The 25417-nt window shown below is 63.6% G+C and overlaps 1 protein-coding gene across 8 annotated transcripts in view; it reads left to right on the top strand.

The window, feature by feature from the left end:
• IGF2 (insulin like growth factor 2) overlaps positions 1 to 23508 on the top strand; it is a 28031-nt gene extending 4523 nt beyond the window's left edge. Inside the window, exons 2-7 of one of the 8 annotated variants that reach the window (XM_045066558.1) lie at positions 3986 to 4205; positions 5576 to 5803; positions 13032 to 13178; positions 17803 to 17965; positions 19780 to 19940; positions 20098 to 23508. In XM_045066558.1, coding sequence (XP_044922493.1) covers positions 13035 to 13178; positions 17803 to 17965; positions 19780 to 19940; positions 20098 to 20337 — 708 coding nt within the window. In that variant the 5' untranslated portion in view covers positions 3986 to 4205; positions 5576 to 5803; positions 13032 to 13034 and the 3' untranslated portion in view covers positions 20338 to 23508. Of the gene's footprint in view, positions 1 to 3985; positions 4206 to 5575; positions 5804 to 11981; positions 12138 to 12406; positions 12491 to 13031; positions 13179 to 13962; positions 15077 to 15940; positions 16057 to 17802; positions 17966 to 19779; positions 19941 to 20097 lie in introns of those variants that run through there. The other 7 variants (XM_045066565.1, XM_004759663.3, XM_004759662.3 and 4 more) reach the window with 7 other exon arrangements.
• Positions 23509 to 25417: the final 1909 nt, after the last annotated feature.

Raw genomic sequence — 25417 nt, forward strand, 5'->3', positions numbered from 1 at the left:
ACAGATGCCCCCCCACGACCCTCCTCGTGGTTGGACACGGGCTGGTCCCACTCAAAAAGAAGGGACAGGCTGAGGTCAGAAGGACATGATGGGCAGAGCCCTGTGAGCGCCTCTCCTCCCTCAGGCCTCAGCACATGGGCCTGCCCAACCGCCGAGTGCCCACCCAGGCCAGTGTCTCGCTGAAGGCCAGGCGGGCAGGGGTGTAAGTCCTCCCTCTGCTCTGGGAAAGCTACTGAAGCTCTCCCGGGCTCAGTTTCCTCATCTCTCGGAGGGACACCAGAGGAGACTGTCCCCGCCTTGGCTGCTGAGAAGGTCCAGCATGGCATGCCAGGTGCCACTGTCACCCCAGGAAGCCCCGTCCCCAGTGGGCCAGGCATGTGGGTGAGGGGTCGCAGAAGGCCAAGGCCAGGCTTCAGGCTCGGTGATCTCTCCAGACTCTGCTGCTTGCTTCCGTGTCCGACAAGCTGCTTCCCTCTCTGGGGCTTGGTGGCACGGGGACAGCCCCGTGGGTCTGGTAGCCCGCCCAGGATTGTGGGCAAGAGGAAGCGGATGCAGTCCCCACCGTGTGGCTCGTGGGTGTGTTCGGGGGGCCTTGCCAGGAGGACCCAGCTCCCCAAGGGTGGAGCCTCAGGGCTGGGGTCCTGGAGGGCCCCCATGGAGAGGAGGCCAGGAACAGGGCAGAGACCAGGACCAGCCAGGGCCCGAGGCTGTGCTACTGGCCATGTAGTCTAACCCCGCATTATGGCCCCAAGAAAAAATGTTCTAGTGCCATGGGCCAGGGGAGTCGGGGGCAGACATGCACCTCACATCAGGAGAGTGTAATAGTGTTTGTTACCGTTCACTCCGTGCCACACTGATTCCAGGCTTCTGTGTCCTGACACGAGGGACCCATGGGATCAGGGGAGGCAGACGCCCGGGGGCAACCTCCATGGGCAGAACCAGATTTCGAGCCGGGCCAGCCTCCAGGCCTCCTCCTGCCCACCCCTCCCATGCCCTCCATCACGCCTGGCTCCCCTGGGCCCTAGTGATGCTGCCTGGAGGCCTTCCAGCCTTCGTGCAGCCCCAGCAGTCTCCCTCGGAGGTCGGATGACCTGCTGCACAGATGCGGGGAGTCGAGGGCATCTGATGGTGCCAGCCTTCTGAGACAAAGCCTCGATCATTCATGACGGGGTTCTCTCCAGTCCTGGGCTTGGGAAAGTGACCCTGTTTTTACCCAGGCATCACTATTAAGGATTGAAGGGAAACTAGGCTTCCTGAGGCTGTGGCTGCACATCCACTAGTGGCCACAAGGTGTCGGGCTCGGGTCAGATTTGGAAAATCCTGCTCAGCCCGTGGGCTTGGAGAACAAAATTCAGCCCACCCTGGGAAGGGGTGGACTCCTAGTCCAACCTTGGGAAGGGGTCCTAGCATTAACTTTCTTCCCGGACACTCCCAGTAATAGATCTGATTTTATTCAGATACAAATATAACACAGGCTCCGCTAATTTTCAGAACACACAACAATGCTTCTAGAAGGTGTCCCAGGTTGCACCTATGGTTTTGGGCATCTGCCATGCCACATCTGCTGGTGTCAGGGAGTCCCCCAAAGGGGGAATTCCCTTAGGCCTTCCTCCACCACCTGTTCTGTAATGCCAGGATGGAGGCAGACAGAAGCCTCTGACCTGAGCACACAAAGGTGCAGAGCCCACCTGTATGCTGATGCTGTAGGGGGGGCCTGTTCTGTAGAGACAAGCATCCTTTGGCCCCCTCAGCCCTCTCCCCAGAGTGCAAGTTGTACTAAGACCCCTGGACTCTTCCTCTGTAATTCTAGAAGTGATCACCAGGTGTCAGCATGAGGCCATGCAAGCCACCAAGCAGCAGAAACTCCACACTTGGGATTTCTGCAGGTGCTCCAGAAGTCTCCTGGATAAATGAGGTTCTGGCCAGAACTCCAGGACGGGATGATCTTCTTCCAGGCAGTGGGACAAAAAGGTTTTAGTTATGAGGTGTCCCTGCAAGCTTGGGGGAGCGGTTTAAATTCCCAGTGAGATTTAGTTCAATCAGGCTCTTCAAATTTGTCCTTTTGTGTTCCTTCCCACTTCCTGTATCCCTTATTGGCCACGTGCTTTCCCTCCACCATGGAAAAGAAATGGAATGCAGGGATGTGGGTCCCAGCCCTCACACCCACCTCCCTGACCCAGTGCCTCTAGTCCAACCTCAGTGATGCCATGGCTTAGCTAGTCTTCCATGGGCCTTCCCCACCCTGACCTTTATCCTCTGCTCCCCTACCCTTGCTTAAGCACTCTGGGTTCAAAGATTCTGGTGGATTAAAATTGTCCTGCTTGATTCCCTTTGGGGCCTGGTCTGGGATGGGAATCCAGATTAGGGCAGAACTCAGGTTCAAGACACTGTTTGGGGTCTGGAAGCTTCAATATTTCCAGGAAGTGATCTGGGGATTTGAAAGGCTACTTCCTTTTCAGCCCCTTATCTGCCCACCTTCTCAGTTTGGTGGGCCTCCAGTGGTAGCCTCATGTCTGGTCTGGGGTCAGCCCTTACACTCTCCCTAGCTCCACCCGTGGCTTGGCAAGTCCCCACTAAGTCTTCCCATAAGGATCTGGGAGTAGCTCCTTGGAAAATCTGGGTATCTTGCAGCAGACACCAGGGGACAACACAGGATGCAAAGCCTTCAAGCCACTGAGCCCACAGCAGAGTAAGAACCAGCATGTTCAGGTGACTGCTATACTCCAAGAACTGTGAACTGCTTCACACTGACTCCCTTCTATGTGTCCCAGACCTGGCTCAGGGCCCTTTAGCATTGTGGCACCCCTCCCCATCCAAGAACCCACGAAGGAGTCCCACCTGCCTTCTTCCGGTAGGGTGGTGTGGTTGCGGAGCATCTGCATCCTTTGAGACACACCTGCCGGACCTGAGCCCCCCTCAAGTATCTCCTCCCACCACAAGTTCTGTCCTCTCTACCAGATGCCCCATCCCTCCAGCTAAGGAAAGAAATTCAGGTGAGAGCTTGAGAGAGAAAAAGACAGTGAGAGTCAAACACTAGTATGTACCAGTTAGCTGGGTAAGCTGGGGTGCAGGGTGCTGGGGGGATGTGGGACTGGTGGCCTTCTCAGAAGTGCACATGTCTTTGCTTCTCAGTGAGTCTTTGCTCTGCCGCCTGCTCTCCCTGCAAGCTTGGAGAAGGGGTTTAAATTGCCAGGGAGATTTAGTGCAGTCCGGCAGCACATCTGCCTGGGGCCTCCCCCGGCTGCTGATGGCTCTGAGGCTGTGCCTTGACTGAAGTTTCATCCAGGCTTAGAGGCTGTGAACCCAACATCCCACCCTCAGTATCTGTGAGCCGGACTGGAGCTCAGAGCTGCCACCTGCCACCACACTTGTGGTGCGGGGGCCCGATCACAAGCGACTGGTGAAGGGAGGAAGCTCCTAGATGAGGCCCCTAACCCTGAAGGAAGAAATTACGTGAAGGCACTGCACTGCAGCTGCCTGGGAAGCACCTAAAAAGAGTTTTTTTGGATTCATCTCGAACCCTGCTTCTTTCTGCATATGGCCCGTCGCCATTTTACCCGTGCCACGCCCACCGGCATACCAGGGTGTCGAGTGACTGCCAAGTGTCAATCTCAGGGGGCCCCACCCCCTCCCCACCCCTCCACATAGTCCCACCTCCTGGGGGAGTGCTTCCGGTCTGCGTCCCCGCCCACACACGCCTCTCCGTGGGGTCAGGGGGCGGGCCAAGTCCCCACCCCCTGCGTGCTGTGCCCTGGCGTGAGACGGTGCCCAGCCAGCTGCCCATTGGCCCTGCACCACCGAGTTGGCGCCAGGCTACCCAATTTGGAGCGGCTTGAGGAAAGCCGTGGAGGGGACGAGGAGGTGAGGGCAAAGCTAATTTCAGTTGGCATTTGAGCAGGTGCCGCGCTCAGCGCAGGAGGGCCTCTCCCGCGGCTAGGGGCTGTTATAATGCACACTCTAAAAGTGCCCTTCATCGTCTCTCCAGCCTCGGCCTCGTCCCCCGCCTCCACCTCGTCAACCCGGCTGGAGGGTCTGGGCACCACGGCCAGAGCACCCCCTGCTTTGGCGGCGACTGCTAATATTGGCCCGACCAGCGGATCACCAGCCGGGCAGCTTCAGCAGAGAGGCCTGGGCAGCGGGGACTCCCCGGTCCTCTTTATCCACCGCCCGGGGACCTCGGGGACGACGCAGCGACTAGAGTACAGGTGACTGGACTTCCCTCCCTCTTGCTGCAGCCTCTGTGGGAGAAATTCTGCCTGCTGTGTGGAGGCATGCGTGGGCTGGGGGCTGGGGGCAGCAGACAGGATCCCTGCTTCTGCACGAGGGTCGGAACCTCTGCTGTCAGAGGGCAGGCCCTGGGCCAGCTACCTAAGAGTGGCCCCAGCTTTGGAGGAGTCGGGGAAGATGAGTGGCGAGGGGTGTCTTCTGCAGGGCTGCCCAGAGCCACAGAGGCTTTTGTAGGGAAAATAGGTTTTCCTTCACTAATCTGCCAGACTGAGTGGGAGGGGCAGGGGTGGAGGGCAGGGCTGCTCTTCTCAACAGGAGTGAACAGCTGTTTCTGCAAATGTAAAAGGCACGGTTTTTTTTTTTTTTTTTTTTTTTTTTTTTTTTGGTGTGTGTGTGAGAAGTTTGCTGTTGCTGTGCCCACCCGCCCCCCCCCATCGCAACCAGAGACAAACAGGAGACTGGTGCACAGGGCCCAGGGGCCCGAGATTTTGGAGCAGTTTTTTTTATATACCGTTTTAAAAGTCAAGCTTCCCCATCTCCCCACTCCCTACACCTCCCAGCCATAACCAAAGAATCCCACTAAGTAAACGGAGGACAATGACGGGCCAGAAGCCTTGGTACCCCCACAGCAGGACTGAAAGGGTAAAGCTCCTCTCTCCCTGAACGCCTGCCCGGTTCTCCCGGGGCCTCTCCAGCCCCCTCAACTGAGTGCTGGGGCGAGTTTCTGGAAACCCCAGTTTCCCAGGGGTGTGCTTAATTCTGCACATGAAGCCTCTCTCCCCTCCCCCCAGGGGTCCCGGACTTCTCCATACAGCTGCCATGGCCATGGTGTTTGTGGGGACAGGCTCCATTTCCCCAGGGAAGCCCAGTGTCCCACCGCAACGCCCCCAACCACCCAGCTGACTTCTGCATACAGAGCTGTGTCCTTTGGTTGGTGCCTGGCCCCCTCCTTGCTTCCACCCGAGGGGGGGATGTTGGAGTATGGGGGTGTCCTAACATGTGCTGTGATCTCCCAAGACAGGCCCTTCATGCGCAGCCCCCACCCCATGCCCAGGCAGGAGTCCACACCAGCAGGGCAGGGGCAGCCCACCCAGCAGAACGGGCCCCTTGGCTGGCTTGGCTGCTGGGAAGCCCAGGTCTAGGCCAACTGTGGGCCCCTTCCCCCCTTCCTTGGTCCCTTGAAAAAGGGGACAAGAAGGGGAGCTGCCACCCAAAGCCCGGGCAAGGTGACCTGAGGCTTCCCCACTGAACAGCCAGGGGACAGGGAAGAAGGGGCTGTTGCTCCGGCTGGGTAGGGGGGTGTGTTAAAGGTGCTCATCTCAGGAACACCGGTGTGTGTTTTCTCCAGGGGCCGAAGAGTCACTGCGGAACTCCCAGAGGAAGAAGTGGCCCCCCAGCCCCAAGGCCCCACATCTCATCCAGCAGAGCCCCCTGCCCAGCCTGCCCCCCAGCCGGAACCAAAGGCGGCCAGAGCCACCAGAGAACCCAGCCCGGAGCTGCGCTGCTGCGGCCTGTGGCCCAGGCAGTCCGGGCGCGCTCAGAACTGAGGCAGGCGGCCAGCCCCAGCCCCGCAGAGGTGAGTGTCTTCGGATTCCCAGCACAGAGCTGAGGTGGCCGCTGGCTTAGCTCTCGGCAGAGGCCTCCTGTCCTTAGGTTCACGGAGCGACACCCCTTCCCCCCACAAGGCCCAGGGAAGCTGGGTTTTATTCTGGGCCACACCGCGGGCATCTGTGATTCAGGGCTCTGCTTCCCTCTGGGCGTCTGTCCCTCGTCGCTCAGATGTGGGCACAGCTGCTCCTGGGGGTCGGGCTCCTCCGGGGGTCCTTGGAGGGGAGCTCGTGGCTGAAAAACGGCAAGGGAAGGGGAGGGAGCAGCCAGGGGAGAAGGGGGGGGGCGTGAGGACAAGGTGGGGACGGAATTGGAGGAAGGAGAAGCAAGGCAGGCGGGAGGGGGAGAACTCATCAGTGGGGGGAAGCCGGAGACCCCAGGCAGGCTGGTTTCAGCGGTGGCGCCCAAGACCCGGGTCCTGCCTGTCCTGGGCTGCCTGGCTGTGGGGTCTCACACCGGTGGCTTGACCTCTCTGTCCCCATTTGTCAAAGTGGTTGGCAGTTGCAGACCTCCTGGCTATTCAGTTGGGAAGAGAAAGGGAGGTCGTGCCCCGCGGGGCGGGTGGCAGAAGCGCTTGGGAGTGCGGCGGCCACGGAGCCCCCCCAGTGTCACTGGCTCCATTGTGCTCCCAGAGTGGCTTCCCGTGTGTGTGAATTGGGGGTGGGGGGACAACTAGAAAGGCCCCAGGGCCAGAGAGCCTGGGACACTTCTGGAGCAAACTCGGTGCCGGTGGTCACCGTGATTCACGGACAAGGTACTGGGTGGGGGCACAGGCTGAGCTGCCCTGGAGGGGGCTCTGCTCCAGGGTCCTGGGCAGCTTTGGAAGTGGAGGCGGCCTGTGTCTGTGTCCTTGCACTGGACCCAAAAGTGACTGGGGCCACCCTTCTGAGCCTCCAGGGAGGGACCCAGCAGGTAACCCCCTTCTAGGCTGGTTGGCCCATCTGAGAGAGAGGCCAGGAAGGTTCTTTTAAAGGTGTCTTTATTTCTGACACTACAGAAAATAGTACAATGGTGGCCTTGCCTGGGTCCTTCCCCAGCACGCCTGCCCAGCCCCCTCCCCTGTAGTCCCCACCAGACCCCTACCTACTTTCGCCTTTTGATTTATGGTGTGGCGCCTTGTGCCTTGGGTGGCTTGTGCCGTCGTTGTCGTTGGGTCCTGGTGGTTCCGGCTGGGTCTCCGGGTCCCTTGCTTCCAGCCGGGGCTGACGCTGAGCCGGACTCCCTCCTGGAGCCCAGTGTGCGGTCTGCACCTCAGTGGCCAGTGCCCTGCGGTGGGCTAGGGAGGGGCGCTCAGGGACCCTTGGAGAACGGAGCAGAATTTGCAAAATGCTGGGCTTGGTCCCAGGGAGCGGGGAGCGGCCAGCCCCGAGCCAGAGCTGTGGGAGGAAACGAAGGAGAAAGGCCGCCTGCTGGGAGCAAGGAGCGGGAGGCGGGCTGGAGAGGGGCCGCAGGCCTGCGGCGGAGGGGCCAGGCTCTTAGGGTGAGTCCGAATTTGGGGGGGACGATTATTCTCGGTGGAGCATGGGTTTGCGGTCTGCGGGGGAGGCTGCTGGTGCCGCTGGGGCTGGAGCAGGATGGGGCGGGGGCGGGGGGGGGGGGCTGGCGCTCGGCTGGAAGTTCTGCCAGGCAGGCTCTGGGCAGGAGAGACCCCAGTCCCACAATACCGGGGCACCTGAAGTTCCCTTCCTACTGTGGAGGGCCGGAAGTCGGGGAGAGCCTGACGCTGGTCCTGGCTGGGGGCAGCCAGTGCCTTTTTTGAGCCCTACGGTGACCCGGATCTGCCCTTGCCAAGCCTGCCCCTTTAGCCACACTTTTGACTAAATAAGGCGAGGGTTCAGCAGGCAGCCTGCAGGGGAGGGGGAGGGAGCGCAAGCATGTGCCCCCCCCCCCTGTTGCCCCAGCAGCTCAGCCTGGCACCCCAGGGTGGCCTTAGCCTTCTTACCTCCTAGGTCCAGGCAGAGGCTGGAAGGGCTCATCTCCAAGCACCGGCCGGGGGCTTCTCCAGGACAGGCGCCTGTAGGGGCGGAACGCAGGGGAGGGACCCGTTGAGAGACCACTGGTGCTGTTGTCCTCTCCCCTCAGTGCACCCCTAACCAAGGGGAAAGCCCGCGCTTAGAAAAGGGGCTCTTACCTCAGCATCCCCCCTCCCCAGTCTAGGCTGGGAAGCAGGCCTAGGTGGGGAGCCCAAAGCAGAGCCCCAGGGAGCCCTGTGCTTGTCCAGAAGTAGAGGCCCTCCGGAGGCTTTGGAAGCTGCTCTGGGCTCCCAGAGACCCAGTTCCTCACCCCCAAATTCACAGGTCTCCACTCAGGGCTTCTCTGCTGGAGGCCCTGTCCTCACCCCCGCTGTCCCCAGGCACACCCACACAGGCCTGAAAGCCAGGGACACAGGGAGGCTACGAAGCTGGTGGAGAGGGGAGGGGGCCTTGATGGGTGGGGGGAGACAGGCCAGATGTTCTTGGAATGGGACACGGGGTGATTGATGCGGACTGGAATTTGAAGGGGGAACATTCTCCACGTGCCTGGGGCTCTGGGTGGAAAATGGGCTGTTTTTCATGGTGGGGGGGGGGGTCTCCCTGTCTTGCCAAAATAATGTGAAGGGCTGTCTCAGCCCTGACTGGGTCCCCACACCTGTCCAATGGCATTAACCCCTGCCTTCCCAGAATGTCAGGCTTTGAGCAGTCCCCTTGTAACTGGGGTCCTTCTGTGGGGTGACAGTGGGGACAAGCGATGCCCGCTGTAGTGGCGCGGGGATCCCCACCATTCCTCCGTCCCCCAGCAATGCCTTCTTCCTGGTAGCTCCGTACCCCGCAGAGGGCCCCCCAGGGTCGCTGCCCCCCACCCTAAGAGTGCTCGGTTCGGAAGTGGCCGCGTTCCTGCCCAGAAGCGCCTTGCGCCTGCGTCGGCTTCAGCGCCGGCCTGCGTGCAGCTGGGCGTTCGCGGCGGGGCGGTGAGGCTTCGCGGGCACGTTCTCTCTGGGAAAACGAAAGGAGGCCCCGGGCGCCCCGGCGGCCGCGCAGGGCGGACCCCGGCCTCCCCCATGTCTCCCCTCTTCCTCCCCATTCCCTCCCCTCCTTCGTGTTACCCAAGCAAAGCCGGTTTCGCCCCTGCGTGGGGGACCGGTTAAGGCCCGAAGGGCGCTCGCGGAGCGTCTGGGCGCGCGGGGGTGGCCGTCTGGGGTGCTCCCCGGCCCCCAAGCCGAGCCGGGGACGAGCCTGCCCGCGGCGGCCGCCCGGCCGCGGCTTCGCCTAGGCTCGCAGCGCGGGAGCGCGTGGGGCGCGGCGGCGGCGGGGAGCGCGGGGCCGTCCTCGGAGGCGGCCGAGCGGGGAGCCGGGAGCCCCGGGAGCGCCCGCCGGGGCGCCGCGCCCAAGTCTCTCCCTCGCCGCTCCCGGATTCCTCCCTCCCTCCCCACGCCTGCTCGGCCCCGGCTGCCGCCGCACGCGCGCTCCCGGCGGCCAGAAGGCCCGAGAAAGCGGCGACATTCCTTCCGGGGCGCGCGCCCGGGGAGCCCGGCGCGACCTGCCCGCGCCCGAGTCCCCCGGCGAGGGCGCCACTGCTCCGCGCGCCAGACCCCAGACGCGGGGGAGCGGCGGCGGCGGCGGCGGCGCGTCCCCAGCCCCGGGAGCTCCGCGGCTCCCGCGCGGCCCTCCGCCTCCAGGGGTCCCAGCCCGGCGAGCGACCTCGCTGCTCCCACCCAACGCGGGCGGTCTTTTTCCGGGGATCCTCCGAATTTAAGGCTTGCTCCCAGGTCCTCCAAACACATCCAGCATTTCCCCAGACCACAAGAATTTTCTTGGACCTCCGTTTCCGGGGACCTCGAGAAACGCAAGCCCCTGCTGGTTTCCCCAGATTCGCCTAGTGGCCCGGGTCCCCAGCCTCACTGGGCATTTTCTCCCAGGCTCTCAACGGCCGCACGTACCCCGGACTTCCAGGCCGCCCACCGGGTGTCCCCTACAGCTGCTGCGTTAAGCCCGGGTCCTGTGGTCACGCTGACCGATGTGCCTGGTTCCCCAGAAGGCGGACGGGGTTTTCCTGGCACTTGGGCGCCCTCTCCAAAGCAAGTGGGGCTTTTTCCCTGAGCCTCCATAATTTTGAACAGGAACTGCAGCGTCTCCCAGGCAAGACTCCGTGTCCCTGTTCTGCTCCCCGGCAGGGAAGCCCTGTTCTCCTCGCCCACTGCAGTTTAGGACACTGTCTGCCGGGGCTCCACAAATTACCAACACCAGCCCGAGAGGTCCCCCAATTTACGCAAAGACTCCCAGTTCCCCCAGCACACGAAGCAATTTCCCCAAAACCCTCAGAGTCTGAACGCAGCTTCCTATTCCTTCACTGAAATTGAGGCATTGCGCCCAGCGCACACCAGGCCCCTTTCTGAACCCTAAATGGCCTGAGCTCTGGTTTCCTGACTTCCACAAAGTTGAGACGATGATTTCTGAACCCCAGATTTCATTGAGCAATATTTGTGTTTGGGAGGGGGGAGCCATGAACATTCGGGGGCCTCCTTTACAGGACTCCGCAAGCTTCCCACCACCAGTCATGTCCCAGACGGGTTAGACACTGTCACAGAGCCCCGGAGAGCACACGGGGCAATCATTGAGATGCGCTTCCTTGTGGCCCCGTGGGTCGGGCAGATTCTCCCGGGTCATACCACGCAGGGAACAAACCCTCGCACAAAGCCTACATATGTCTCCCTACACCAGGCTCTGCTGGGTGTCCCTAGTAACCCAACATTCGGAACATGTTCTCTTTACTATAACATTTTGAGTATTAAAACGTTCCTTGTGTCTCACCGGCTTACTGACAAAAATCCGGATTTTCTGAAATTCAGGCAGTGATCTCAAACCCCAGGATAACACTGGACCCTTTCCCCGATTCCTTCTATTTGAACACGCTGAGCTCTCTCCAGTACCACGCGTTGCCCTCCAAGCCCGAAAACACGGTCAGTTCTACACTCGGGTCACAGACAGGCACTGATCTCTTGGACTCCAGACCGTTCTGCACACCCGCAAAGTCACCCAAAATGTAAGCAACATTTCCTGGGTCTCTCACACACTACAAGCTCCCTGCAGATCACCAGAGACCCTGATTCTCCAGGCCTCACGACCTACAAACTCTTAATCCTTTTCCCCTAAAACTTAGACACTGACCCCCAATATTCCTGAACAACTTCCCTGGACCCCCAGATTAAAACATTAGTTTCCTGGGACCTCCAAATTGAGACATGCCTCCCAGTCCTCCAAATAAATTGGGACTTCCCCCACCGCCACAAAACAACTGTTTTTGAACATAGATTTTTGGACCTCCTGATTTTGTGACCCTTGCTCCCCAAGTCCCCTTAAGTTTAGGTAATTTTGCATACGCCCCCCATATGAAAATGTCCAAGGATCAAAAAATATCCTAGAAACCCTAGGTCTTATAGGCCTGTGTCCTATAAGCTTCCTGGCTATTTCCCGGGGTTCCTGAGGTTTTGACATCTGCCTCCATGGGATGATTCCCATGGATCCCCCAAACTGGGGACATGTTTTGCCAGCGTTTCCCAAATGCAGACAGTGACCAAGCAGACAGGATTTTTTTCCTGCTCACCCCAAACAAACCAATTGAAACCAGTTAAAAATTAGAGTATAAGCAGACACGATTTTTCTGCATTTCCCAAATGTGCTGATCACACCCGAGGATCCCCCCAAGTTTAGACAGTGTTTCTTGAGTTTCTAAAGGACACTGGGAATTGGCCCCAGAGCCACAAGTAAGGAGGTTACTCCCTTGGCCGCACAGCTCTCAGGTCGCTAGTTTTGTATTTCTAAATTGTGCAAGTCAGTCTTTAACTTCCCTCCACCACACTGGAATTTCGCCTAGAGCCCCAGAATGGGTTCAGTGTTTTTCTTCTCCCAATTTCAGATAATGTGTCTCTGAGGGTCCCCCCGCCTCCACTTTTCATGCTGAGAATTTTCCCGAGTCACCCCAAACCTATCTCCCACAAATTGGTCTGGGGTTCTCCCTCAGCTTGGTGACCGATAGGCTGGGTCCCCCTTATTTTAGAATTGGATTTCTTGTTCCCTCCCCCACACCCTTTGCACCGAGCAATGTCCCCTGGTCCTCTAAAGTTGGACCCTGGATCCTGAGTCTCAAATATAGTCACTGATTACAGTTCCCCACACCAACGCGGCCTCCCTCGGGTCTCCTGCGTCGGGACACTCGTGCTTTGAGCCGCAAACCAGACAGAGCTCTGACTTGCGTCCCCCGTATCTGGGCATTGTTCCCGGCCAGGCTGCGGCTCTCTGCACTTTTTCCAACCCAGCGAACGGAGGGTACTGATTTCAGCCTCTCTTCCTCTCCTGCGAAGGCCCCCCAAACTCCTCGGATTTGGGAAATTTCTCTATTTCCCCAGCACACTTGGCCCGGCAACTGTCCGCCAGGACGTGGGCAGTGCTGCTCCCGCGTCCAGGAAAACGACTGGGCATTGCCCCCAGTTTCCCCCAAATTTGGGCATTGTCCCCGGGTCTTCCAACGGACTGGGCGTTGCCCCAGGACACTGGGGACTGCCCCCGGGGTCCCGCTCACCTCCAGCAGCGTCCGCCGCCGCCGCACAGCTCTCGCTCGCTGGCTCGGCTCCTCGCGCGCCCGCGGACGCAGCTTCCCGCCTCCAGCCTCCAGCTTTGCGGTGAGCTCCCCGCCGCCTCCGCGGCCCCGGCCAGCTTCCGCGTCCGCCCCGCCACAGTCCCGCCGGGGCTGGCGCCCGCCTCGGGCAGCCGCCGGGGACACCAGGACGGGGCGCGGAAGCCTGCTGAGGGCTTGCGGCTCGGCGGCCGCGCTCGCCGGGACCTGGCGCCCCGAAACGGGCGCCGCTTACGTTTGCTCTTTCAAAGATCACAGTCGTGGGGAAGGCGCCTCGGTGGCCCCGAAGAGGGGAGGGCCGGGCGCTGGGTCGGAGGGACGCCGAGGAGAGGCGCACCCCGTTCGGGCGGCGCAGCGCCTCCAAGTCCGCGGGTCAGGGGACTTGGGGAGGTGCGCGGCGAGCGCGGGCGCAGTGATTGATGGCGGAGAGAGGGGGCGAGCCGGCACGGGCTTCCGCCGGCGGCGGCCCCTTCCCCTCGGAGAGGCGCGGGTGGCCGGGGCGCCGAGGGCCGGGCGGGGCGCCCGGGCTTGTGCGTGGTTTTGACTTGGTAAAAATCACGACTTCTTACGTCGTCCAAACTCTCCAGGAGATGGTTTCCCCAGACCCCCAAATTATCGTGGTGGCCCCCGGGGCTGAACCCGACTCTACGCAAGTCCAACGCACTGAGGACGGGGGAATCATTATCCGGATATTTTGGGTGGGTCCCAAAGGCGAGCTGCTCACGCGAACCCCGGTGAGTTTGGTCATGCAGGTAGGATTTGAGCGCCGTTTCCCGCCCTGCTCTTCTCTCCCGGGCCAGGCGCAGCCTCGGCAGGCCCCACGGCTGGCCCCCGCTCGGGGCTGGCCGGGCCGGCCCTCCCCGGGAACCGCACCTGGCGGCCGCCGCGGCTACACCCCGGCTCCCGCGCGGCACCGGGGGGCGCTCGGGCTCCGGCTGCCGCGACTTCAGGAGCCGCGCCTGCTCGGGCAGGTGGCGGCTGCGCGCCCTGCCCGCGCCCGGGAATTCCTCCTTCCCCTACAGCTTCCCGCGGGGACCCCGGACCCGGCGCCGAGCCACCTGCGCCCTCACTCTTGATCGGGCTCCCCCGCCGCGTAATCCCCGGCCGGCGCTAGGGCCCGGGACGCCGCCCACCTTTCTCGCTTCGCGCCCCTGGCGCGCGCAAGCCTAGAAACCCCCGGTTCCCGGGAACCCGAAAGGGGGGGCCCAACACTTTAGAACAGAGACTCGGGATTTCTTGCGCGTTCGGCCACTCCCCGCCCCCAACCCAATCTTGCCGCGAGCACCGCACAGCCCCCCCCACCGTCGCCCCCGGACCCGGGGCCCCCCAGCCCCTGGCCCCCCTCCCTGCTCGAGCCGCGGGGGCGGTCCGGAGGGCGGGGCCAGCGCCCGGAGGGCGCCCATTGGCGCGGGCGCGGGGCCAGCGGGGCCCGAGCGGGCGCCGCGCCGCGGGGTAGCGCGGCTATAAGAGCCGGGCGTTGGCGCCCGCAGTTCGCCTGCTCTCCGGCGGAGCTGCGTGAGGCCAGGCCGGCCCCCGGCCCCCCCCTTCCGGCCGCCCCCGCCTCCTGGCCCACGCCCGCCCGCGCTCGGCCCGCCAGCGCCTCCACCCGGCCGGCGGTCCCGCGTCGTCGCCGCCCGCCGCCACGCTGCTGACTCCCGCCTTGGGCGCCGTCGGCGGGGCCGCGCTCCGTCGGGCCTGCGGATCCCCGCCGCCTCCTCTTCCATCTACCTCAACGCCCTCCCCCGCTTCGCCCGAGGAGGCGGTCCCCCCCGCAGGCAGTCCGGCTCGCAGGCCGCCGGCGTTGTCATCTCCCGCGCTGTCCCCAGCCCTCCCCGGCGCGCGGCCCTCCGCTCCCCTCCTCGCCGCATCCCGAGCGGCTCGGCGCCGCCACCGCCATCGCCACCCCCTCCCAGGGCCCGGGCTCGCGACGGCAGAGGGCTCCGTCGGCCCAATCCGAGCTGGGCGCCCGCGGCCCGGGACGCCCTCCACGCCGCCCCCCTCAGCACCTTCCCCGGCCCTCGACGTTGCGCGCTGCCCTCGCTTCTCTGTGCTCCCCCGTCCCCTCTCCGGCCTCTGGTCCCGGCGCCCGCGCTCTCTTCTCCCGCAGCCTGCCCTTCGCTCCCTCCCGCCCCCCCCAGCTCCTCGCCTCCAGCTCCCTCCCCCTCCACGCCCGCCCTCTCGCCTCGCCGTCCCGAAGTGGATTAATTATACGCTTTCTGTTTCTCTGTGCGCTGTTCTCCCCCGCTGCGAGCCTGCCCGCCTCTCTCTGCCCTCTCTCCGTCTCGCCCTCTCTTCGGCCCCCCCCTTTCACGTTCTGACTGTGTCTCCCACTATCTCTGCCCCCTTCTATCCTTGATACAACAGCTGACCTCATTTCCCGATACCCTTTCCCCCCCTAAAAGTACAACATCTGGCCCGCCCCAGCCCGCAGACAGCCCGCCCTCCCCAAACAATCAGACGAGTCCCCCCCCCAAAAAAAAGCCATCCCCCCGTTCTGCCTCGTCGCACATTCGGCCCCCGCGACCCGGCCAGAGCGGCGCTGGCAGAGGAGTGTCCGGCAGGAGGGCCAACGCCCGCTGTTCGGTTTGCGATACGCAGCAGGGAGGTGGGCGGCAGCTGCGCCGGCTTCCAGGTAAGCGGCGTGCGGGCCGGCCGGGTGGGGAGAGGGGCCCGCGCGGGCCCAGGGTTGGGGGGCTGTGGGTCCCGCTCCCCGTCGCCCAGCCCGCGCTCTCCCCTGCGCCGCCAAAGTGGAGGGAGGGGTGGGTAGGGGCTTCGGGAAGTGCAGGGGAGGTGTGAGCTGTCTGCAAAGGCGACTTCCTGGTCGGTCTGTGGGTGCAGGGGGGTGTTGCGGAGAGTCTGCGGTCCGTTGCCGTGTGGGGGAGGGCCCTGTCCCCCAGAGTGTTGGGTAATGAGGAGGGGCGCAAGGCTCAGAAGCCCACCCTGGTATGTTGACTGTGTGCCAGCAGGACTGAAGGAGGAAGCCGGGGTGGGCGGGGCCAGGATGGAAGGGGGGCGAGCTGGCGAAAGGCTCAGGCCAGGCGCCACATTTGCAGCTGCCCCCCCCATCCGCGCTCCCCCTTTCCCTGTCCCGAGCATTTCCACCCAAGAATCTGGGGAGAGGGGCTGGTTGGAAGCTCAGAAGGGCAGGAGTGTGCAGCCCCCAGAGAGTATGTGCCCCGGCCCGGTGGGCAGATGGAACTTTCCATACAAGGAGGTGTAAAGCAGCCCCCCTCCCTAACCTCCCCGCCCCCCCCCCCGGACATTGCCTGGTGCCTAGATGGGCTGGGGGTGCAGGATGAGCCCCCACCCCCACCCCGGGCACTTCGCAGAGGGAAGGTCCAGGGCTAGCTGGTGGGGGTGCAGGAGGGCAGGGACTGGCTGGAAGGACGGAGGGGGCGGGAGCAAAGGGGGCGGGGGGAGTGGTCAGCAGGGAGAGGGGTGGGGGGTAGGGTGGAGCCCCGGCGGGGAGGAGCCGGCTCAGACATAAAAGCCGGAGCACTGACCAGCCTGCAAACTGGACATTGGCTTCTCCTGTGAGGCAGCCTTCCAGCTTCCTCCTCCTCCTCCTCCTCCTCCTCCTCCAGTCCCAGCAAGCCTTCTGTCCAGCTGCAGGTAACCAGGGCTGTTGAGCCGAGGACCCCTCTGCCCTCGGGCTCCAGCCTGCCCGCCTGCTGATGGCCCCTGGGCCTCAGCCCCTCCACCCCTCCTCCCTGCTTCTACCCTCCTCACCCCTACCCTCCCTCCTCCGGGGCTTGCTTACCTGGCCCATAGCTCTGCCTGCCTCGTGCCTCTCGTGCCTCTCTTGTGGTCGGGCCTGGGCTCTCGGTGGGTGCTCTGGACCGACCCTGCACTGGAGTGGCCAGGCTTGCGGAAGGACGCAGCTGCCGCTCGGCCGGCGCCCAGTCGCTAGCTGGCCAAATTGTTCTTAGAATTTGGAAGGGGGCAGCAGTGGGGGCAGCCTGGGAGCCTGGCTGGGGCCAGGCCAGGGCAGGGGGAGGTGAGCAGGCTGGCACTCCAGGTCCTAATGGGGATCTGGCCACTGGTCTTCCTGAGTCTCAGCGGGATCGCACTCCCTCCTTATCCCCCTCCTCTCCTGCATGATTTAAGGCATCAGAAGTTCCCTGGGCCTAGCATGCCACAGCCCGGTACCGGGCTGGGATGGGCCACACTGCCGGGACCCCTGTGCCCACCAGGTGTGGAGCCTGGGAAGGGCGCCTGCGGGCAGGCTGCCTGGCCCAGGGCTTGGGTAGCATCAGGTGCCGGTGGGCTCAAAGGCTCTGGGCTGTGACTCTCGTCCCAGAAGGGGTTTGTACCTGGGCCAGTGGAGGGCAGGCTGGGGCCACCTGCCTGGAGGTGGAGGCGGTTCCACTTTCCGGAGGGAGCAGGGGCCGCTCACTGAGTCTCTGAGAGAGCCTGAGGTCCTTCCTGAGCCCCCAATCCTGAAGGGACCTGGTTAACCCTTGCCTGGGTCCTGCAGCTGCACAGCCTGGGGCAGGGGGTGTGTCCTTCCAGATTGGGCCCCCGAGGACCTAGTGTCCAGCCTCCAGGTGGCCTGACCTGTTCCCTCAGGCTCCTAGGGTGGGGTTTGGTACCCCAGTGGGGAGAGGGTCTGGTGATCCCTAGGGAACTCGAGGCCCTGGGTGGTGTGATGCCAGTCCTGCAGCGGGGGCTTTTAGCCTTTGTTTTGGGGTGTCCAGGGCAGCCTGGAGGGGAAACTGAGCCATTCAGGAGAACAAGGTCCCTGGGAATGTGGTTGGCACCACAGGGTAACCAGGGATCCTTGACCTGAGGTTTGCTCAGCCACAGACTGGGAGGGTGGGGGAGGGGGAGGGGTGGGGTGGGACTGCCCCCCCCCCCCCCGCAGGACCCCCTGCTGCTTGTGGGGGGCGGGCCCTCTGGGATGCACATGCTCTGTGGTGGGGTGGGGCTGTCTGCCATCTTGGCTGGTGCTGGGAGGTCCAAGGAGTGGCCACTGCCCTGTGCTGGCCCCGCCCCCATGACTTCATAGGACAGAGGCCAGGTTCAGTGTCCAGCACTGGCCCCTGCAGCTCCGGGTGTGGCCGAGCCCCTGCCGTGGTGACATGGGGAGGATCACGCCCACGTGAAATTGCTGGCCAGCACTCAGTGCCGATCAGAGACGGGCCTCACACACAGGCACTGGATGCGGGGCTGCCGCGCACCCCACCTTGGGCAGGGAGAGCACGTGTGATTTCTGTACCTAGAGCGGTCGTGTCGAGGACCTAAACCGAGCTAAACGGACCTGGGAGTCACAAGATGGCTGGGCTGGTGTGTCGTCGGGGGGCGGGAGGCCCGGGCAGGCGGGGCGGGTGGGCTCAGGCCTCTTCTCTCGGTCCCCAGATGCCGATGGGGGTCCCGATGGGGAAGTCGATGCTGGTGCTGCTGACCTTCTTGGCCTTGGCCTCGTGCTGCTTTGCTGCTTACCGCCCCAGTGAGACCCTGTGCGGCGGGGAGCTGGTGGACACCCTCCAGTTTGTCTGTGGGGACCGCGGCTTTTACTTCAGTAAGTAGCTCAGTGTGTGGTGGGGCACGGGGGAGGGCACATACAGCAGGTGCTCCGTAAATGCTGCAGTCAGTCCTCCACACCATTTCCTAGATGCCCATGGAAACCCTCCAGGACGCCTGGTGTGGGGGAGACCAGGCAGAGGGAAGCCACTGCTGAGGGTCGACCCCAGGCTCTCTTGCTCTGAGACTTCATGAGCCCAACTGCTTCCACATTTATTGGGCACCTGCTGGGTGCCTGGGTAGCGCTCACGCCCCCAATTTTCCCGCAGCATGACTCAAAGTAGAACAGTCTCCTCCCCGGAAGGGTGGTATCTGCGCAGGGCGGTGGGGGGGGAAAGGGGGGGGCAGAGCCTGGCAGGGTGGGCTGGATGGGGGTGGGGCAGGGGACAGGCCCCAGCAGGGTGGAGGGCTTGGGGGCAGTGCTGTGAGCACTGAAGTCCCCCCTCAAAATGCCTGACATTTTGACAGTGGGACTATCTGATTTAAAGTTAGCTAAAACGGGTTGGAGACCAGTGAGCACAGAAGCCGGTGTGGCATGTCCCACAGGCTGGGGGAGCTCAGCTCTCCCTGGGCACGAGGGGGAGGAGAGGAGAGCCTGCCCACACAGTGGCACAGAGGGAGGGCACAGGGACCTGAGGTCTGGGCCACCATGTGTGGCGCCCACCTGCGGCTCCAAGGGCTCTTGGGCTGTTCCTCCTGCTTCTCTTTTGATTTCCACGCCCCCCCCCCCGCAGGCTTTTCCTGACACCTCTGCTTCTCCTCGCCCTTCTCTCTGTGGGACCCCGGGTTGGAGGCGGCCCCTCCCTCAGGGGTGTGGGGCCTTGCCCTCGCCCCCCAGAAGGCTGGGCCTCCGTTTCTCATCTATAGCACTATAGCATGGGATGGGGGAATGCTCCTGCGGATAATGGGACGACCCTGAAGGTGGGATGGGGGCGGGGGTGTGGCTGCGGTGAGTTGGTCAGACCCAGCCCTCCTCGCAGGGCCTCCCCCCGCTCCGGAGTCTCTGCTTGCCCACAGATGCCAGCCTGGGGATCTCAGTGCTTCTCTCTGCCAAGTTCTCCTGCTCTCTCCTTGCTTCTGAAGTCCCGCCCACCCTGGCCTCGGCCGTGCCCTCTCTCGCGCCTGCCTTGTTTGGGGGCAGGAGGGTCTGGTGCCCCGGGAGTGGATCCCCTGCCGGGAGGGCCGGGCCTAGCCCCCGCCCGTGGGACCTCCTCCCCAGGGCGCCTGCCCGTGGACTCTTCCCCGCCGCCCACCTTGGAGCCTGAGCAGGGAGGGGCGGGGAGGGCGGGAGGGCAGGAGGACGCGGTTTCCTGGAGATCCTCACTCCTCCCCTGCCGTCCTCCCCTTCTTCTCCCAAGCCTGCGGCCGCCCAGGCTCCTGCTCTGCTGGGGGGCAGCAGTTGCGTCCCAGCCTGGCCTCCAAGACGGGACCCTGTGCCCCCCAGCATGGGGGCTGGACCCCTTGTGGGCGGCCCCCCGAGCCGGGCTCACACCGGCACAGTTTCCCCCACCTCCCTGGGCAGTGGGACCAGGAGGCTGTGTCCACCTTCCACGCGAGCAGGGAGGCAGCAAGAGGCCAGGGGCTGGTCCTGGAGCACACGCACCCCCACTTCCACTCCTGTCCTTCCTGGGTACCCCGCCTGCCCGCTCTGTCCCCCTTCCTCCCGAGGCTGGCTGCTGCTGCAGGGACCCCCGCCGGCTGGTTCTCCTCTTCTCCTGGCCCCTCTCCGGGGTGGCCAGCGGCCAGAGGCCAGCTCCGGGCGTGGGGACCGTGCGGGCCGGTGCTCAACTGCGGCTCCCCTTCCCCCTGTGGGACTTCCAGGCAGGCCGGCAAGCCGCGTGAGCCGCCGCAGCAGCCGTGGCATCGTGGAAGAATGCTGTTTCCGCAGTTGTGACCTGGCCCTTCTGGAGACCTACTGTGCCACCCCCGCCAAGTCCGAGAGGGACGTGTCGACCCCTCCGACCGTGCTTCCGGTAAGAGGCGACCCGGCCTCGGGCTGCAGGGGGTCTCCTCGGCGCTGGGGGACCAGGGCCCGCAGCACGGCTGGTGGACACCCCCTGGAGGGTGAGCGTTGAGCCCTGCGGGGCCCCCCACGAGCTGGGCGCCCCCTGACTGGCCCCTTCCCCTTAGGACAACTTCCCCAGATACCCCGTGGGCAAGTTCTTCCAATATGACACCTGGAAGCAGTCCGCCCAACGACTGCGCAGGGGCCTGCCTGCCCTCCTGCGCGCCCGCCGGGGTCGCTTGCTCGCCAAGGAGCTCGAGGCGTTCAGAGAGGCCAAGCGTCATCGTCCGCTGATCGCCCTGCCCACCCACGACCCCGCGGCCCACGGGGGCGCCTCTCCGGAGGCGTCCGGCAATCAGAAGTGAGCCAAAATGTTGCGTAATTCTGCAAGATGGCACTGTCCACCTAGTGCCCTCCTCCTGGCCAGGGGCCGTTCCACCAGGCCCCGCCTCTGACCCCTTTTGGGATCGCATTCCCTCTGCGGGCTCCCCCAGCCCCGGCCCCCGCGCCCCAACCTCCCCATGTCAGGCTCTTCTCTCCTTGGCCCTCTCCATCGGGCTGAGGAGACTCTAGCAACATCTCTAGAAATGTGCAAACTCAATTGGCTTTAAACATCCCCCCAAATTACCCCCAAATTATCCCCAAATTGTGTAACCAGAAAACCGAAACTACGAACCCCCTAACTCTCCCTCCCTCGTACACACACATTAGTCCCCTTAAAACGAATTGGCTTTCTAGAAACACCTGGAACGTTAATTAGCTTAAAAAATAAAACCCTAAAATTATCAATTGGCTAAAAAAAAAAAAAAAAAAAAATACCAGAACCGAATTGGCTTAGAAACAATCGTGAAAGAATTAGCCCCCCCCCCCTCCTTCTCTTCCCAGGACCTCGAGTCAGATTGGCCGTGGCTCAGGCATCCCCTCCAGGAGAAAGGAAGGGACCCCAGATCTGCAGGTGGGCACGTCCCGGTCGCAGCCGGCTCCCGCCTCCTCAGGCCGAACTCCGGTCGCGCCATGGGGAGAATCGGGCGTCCTCAAACCAGCAAAGCCCCAGACTCGTTCCTCGTGCTGCTTCCCATCCCCAAAGTCACCCTGGAGCTAGAGGGGCCTCCCAGGGAGACCGAAGGAGGGGGAACAGAACATGAACGCCAAAATTTGTGGAAATCGACTTTATCGGTACAGATCCCCAGACACCCTAAATGCATCCTCCAAAATCCACATGCCCTCAAACTCTACATCTCCGTTTCCACCCTAAAACACACACACCCACAGGCACCCCTGCAGACACCCCGACAGGCATGCTCACACACGCAGACACACACAACCTCACACACACGCACACGCTCACGCACAGATGCACACACGCTTCCACACGCACGCACACCCACACCCACGCACGCACACGCGCACACGCGGGTGCCCGGCACCGTGCAGTCTGTGTTCTGTCACAGACCTTTCCCGGACTTGCTCATTGGTGAGGTTTTCATGTCCTGTGCTCCCCTCCTGACTCCCGGGACGCGCTCCTTGGGTGGGAGAGGGGCGGTCCATCTTCGGTGCAGGAGGTGGCATTCTCCACGGTCCCCATGGGATGAGCCTCTGCCCCCAGGCCCCACCAGCATCTGTGCCCCCTACCATCATGCGGAGCGAGGGCTGGGTTTGGCCTGGCTGGAGGCGGCTGTAGCCGAGCAGAGACCAAGACGTGCCTACCCCGGAGCCTGACCCCCTAGGTGTGCTCTTTGAAGAACATCTGGGACCCCCAGCACACCTAGGGACCATCCTTGCGGGCCTCCTGGGGGCCTCTCAGAAATGAGGGGCCCCCCAGGAGGCCGGCAACGATGGTGGGGAGTGTGGGAAGTCTGGCGGTTGGAGGGGCGGGTGGGGGGCAGTGGGGGCTGGGTGGGGGGTGCTCTGTAGGAGGAAGTGGTCCCGCAAGGTTCGGACGATGACGGTCAGGAGTCACAGCGCAGAATTACAGACCCAATGAGGAACCCAAATTTACGCCAATTGATCTATTCCCCCCTTTAATCGTATCTCCTGGGGCTTTTTTCCTTTTTTTTTTTTGACCCTTCCTTAGCTTTTTACGCGCTCACACACCAAATTAGACGTACTCCCGCCCCACGTAACAGGGGAGCAGAGACCAAGCAGTGCCACACAAGCCACCGCCACCACGGCCACCGCGGCCAAGCCGCACGTCCTGCTCTCCGCCATTTATCGTCCCAATTCGGTTTTTGTTTGTATCTGTCCCTGTCGCTTGGGTTGAGTCGAGAGTGGGGCCTCCGTGGGGCGCTGGCCACTGGGCCCCACGGAGAAGCCCGAGGGAAAGGAGCGGGCCGCTGCCCGGCCTGGCCTTCGGGGACAGTGGCTGGTCCCCGGAGGTCCTGAGGGGCGGAGGAGGGGGTGGGGAGGCGTCTCCTCGGTGTCCGGAAGGTGCTCGGAGGCCATCAGGAAGGGGCCCCCGGCCGGCCCCGGCCGGCTGGGGGGGAAGGGGCCGAAGGTGTGTGAGTTGGGCTCCATCGGGCTGGAGCAGGTGGCCGCCTTCCGTGCACTTGGGGAGCCCTCCCCTCGCCCCTCGGTGACAGCTTGCCCGCCTGCTCAGCACCCTGTCTTGTCCCCAGGAGGCTCAGAGCTCTGCAGGCCTTCCGGGGATCCAGGCAGGGTGAGGTCGGGGAGTCGGGGAGGTCAGGAGGGTGCAGGCCCCACAGAGCAGGAGAGCTGCGACGGCGCTCTGTCGGCTGGGGTTGCTCGGGCCCCGAGGCCCACGGGTCTGGCAGTACCGAACCAGCCACCATCTCGGCGCCTAGGGCTGTGGCAGGGATCCGGGCGGCTGGGAGGTTTACCTCACCCCCGCTTTTGCCCCCAGCTCAGCCCCCCTGCACGACAGCCTGACTAGCATTCTAGAGGCCCGAGGCTTCTGGGCCCCAGTAGCGGGGCTGACACGACCCTGGGGGCGGTACGTGTCAGCCCACCAGCGGCTCAGAGGGGCCTTCGGCAGGCGTCCCGGGAATGGGCCATTCGGAACATTGGACAGAGCTGAAAAGAGCCAAATTCTTGTCATTGGGATGCAGACAGATTGGCCTGAGATCCAAAAAGATTCGGAGGCACCCCAAATTTCCTGCCCATCCTGCCGGACGCCCATCCCACCCAGTGTTACCTTCTGCCTCTCGTGGGGTGGGCGCTCCAGGGCCGTCTGCCGACGCTCCCCTGTGTCCCCCAGCAAGCAGCTCTCGCAGGGTCCCTAGCCATCCCGACCCGGGCCCCCATCTGACTTCCCGAGCCCGACTGTGGCCGCCCATCTTCTCTCCCCCCTCAACTCTCTTCAGCGGGACCTCCTCTTGGGTCCCCCCCACCATCGCCTGAAGACCCCCCACGTGCCCCGCACCGAATGTCACCTCACCCGCTGCTGCAGTCCATCTGGCAGTAGCCGTGCGGGCCTCCACTCGACCCCTTTAACATGCTGATATTTCTGGCAAAATTCATTGCTTGGGTTTTGTCTTTAACATTTATCGCTCGCAATCCCAATAAAGCATTCAAATTTACCTGGTTCCGAGTCCTCTGCTCTTTCACACGCCTGTGGGGTTGGGGGGGGGCGCCTGGGGCTCTGCTGTCTCAGGGACGTGTGGCCAGGGAGGACAGCCCGAGAGCCTGCACCCTCTCAGCAGTGACCACGGCCACCTGCTTGGGGCCAGCGGCTCTGGGACAATCTCAGGCACCAAGTCCTCAAGCACTGGGGTGCCCTGTGGCAGCAGGGGCCCCCGGGGCATGGCTTCCAGGAGAAGTGAAGCGCCTTCACTGCCAATCCCAGGGACAGGGGTGGGTGCTGGGGGCCCACCAGGTTCGGGAAGGGTCTGGAAGCTAGCTGTGGCTAGAGATGGGGATTCGTGTCACCTGCCTGGCTGCACACACAGGCACGCTTAGCCTCCCCAGATGGAGGCTACAGCAGAAAGCCCCTCCACTCCTCAGCCCTGCACATCCCCCCCAATGCTCTGTCCTCTGAGCTGAAGTTTAGGGTCCCCAGGCTGGCCTCTGTGGGGCTTGAGGCTCGAGCTGACTGCTTCCCCGCCCTGCCGCGCAGGCCCCGGTTCTGCAGGGGCACCGTGGTGGGTAGAAGGGTGGTGGGCTGGGCAGCACTCAGGGGCAGGCCCAGAGCTCTCTCTGGGTGGGAGGAAGGTCTCCCACCCTGAACCCCATCTTTCTTTCTATTTCTAGTAGTTTCTGTTTCCTGGCCTGGTGCTGGCCACAACAGGCTCGAAGCCAGGCCTCCGAGAGCCCGGGTGGTGTCGTCTCGGGTCCTGGCCATGTTGCCCACGCTTGCTGCGCTGAAAACTCCAAGCAGGGTGACTGGGGGGCTGCCCGGAGGAGGCAGGGTCAGCGTCCGAGGGTGAGGGGAAGAGCCAGTTGGTTAGGGACACCGTGCCCATCTTCGGGCAGACTGAGGGCTCTCATGTGGGGGCTCCGGGAGGGGCCCCAGCGGTATGGCACAGCCCGCAGTGGACCCCCCTCTGCCCAGGTCTCCCCGCGCTGGAGACCAGGTCTGGGCCCTCCTCTTCCTCGTGCACGCTCTGCCCCCCGAAGGTCCACAGAGCCCTGCCTGGCTCCCCTCCGGGGGTCCTTGGGTGCTGAACTCAGGGTCCTTGGGTGCCCTGCCTCCCCGCCCCAGGCCCTCCCCTGCTGCCCCCACCGGCCACACCCAGCACCGCCCCTCACAGCCTCCTCCCCTCACTGCAGTGCAGCCCACCCGCACCCCTGCCTGTGCCGGCTTTCCCCAAGACCCTCGCCCTGCCGCCCCGCCTGAGCTCCTGGCAGCCAGTTAGCGTCCGACCCGCTGCACCCCCAGGGCGGGCGCTGCCCTCTCCCCGCTCTGCCTGGGCAGCCCAGCTGGGCTTGGTCCCCTTTCTCTGCTCTGTAAACCCCCAGCTCACTCCTGAGGGCTCCATCTTTCCTTCACCCGTGCGGGCGAGCACCCGCATTTTGAGGGCACCCCAGGCTCAGTGTCATGGAGGGAATGTTGGAGCCCTCTTTTGAAGCAGACGGGTCTCCGGGAGAAAGTCATTTTGGAGTGCAGGCCTGGAGGCGGTGGGAGGCGTGGGGTTCTCCTGGAGGGAGGCGTGGAGAGGGGCCTCCCTCTGGGGAGAGTTCAGGGCAGGAAAGAGGGCAGGGTAGGCTATTGTCACTCACGCAACAAACATTTACTGAGTCCTGCGGGGCTGGGCTGAATGGTTCTCCTCCAAAATACCGCTGGTCCAGGTCGCTGGTCCAGGTCCGCATCCCAGCCCTGGAGCCTGTGAACCAGGCCTTGTTTGGAGGAAGGGTCTCTGTGGGGGTCAGGGAGGGATGAGCTCACCTGGATTAGGGCATCCCTGGGACAGGAGAGAAGGGGTAGGCCCGTGGGGGAGGGGCAGGGGAGGCAGGAGGGAGCCCCCCCCAGGCTGGCAGGGGGCTTGGCCC

This window comes from Mustela putorius, unplaced genomic scaffold, assembly GCF_011764305.1.
Source record: "Mustela putorius furo isolate JIRA1106 unplaced genomic scaffold, ASM1176430v1.1 tig00000127_pilon_pilon_pilon, whole genome shotgun sequence".
Classification (NCBI taxonomy): domain Eukaryota; kingdom Metazoa; phylum Chordata; class Mammalia; order Carnivora; family Mustelidae; genus Mustela; species Mustela putorius.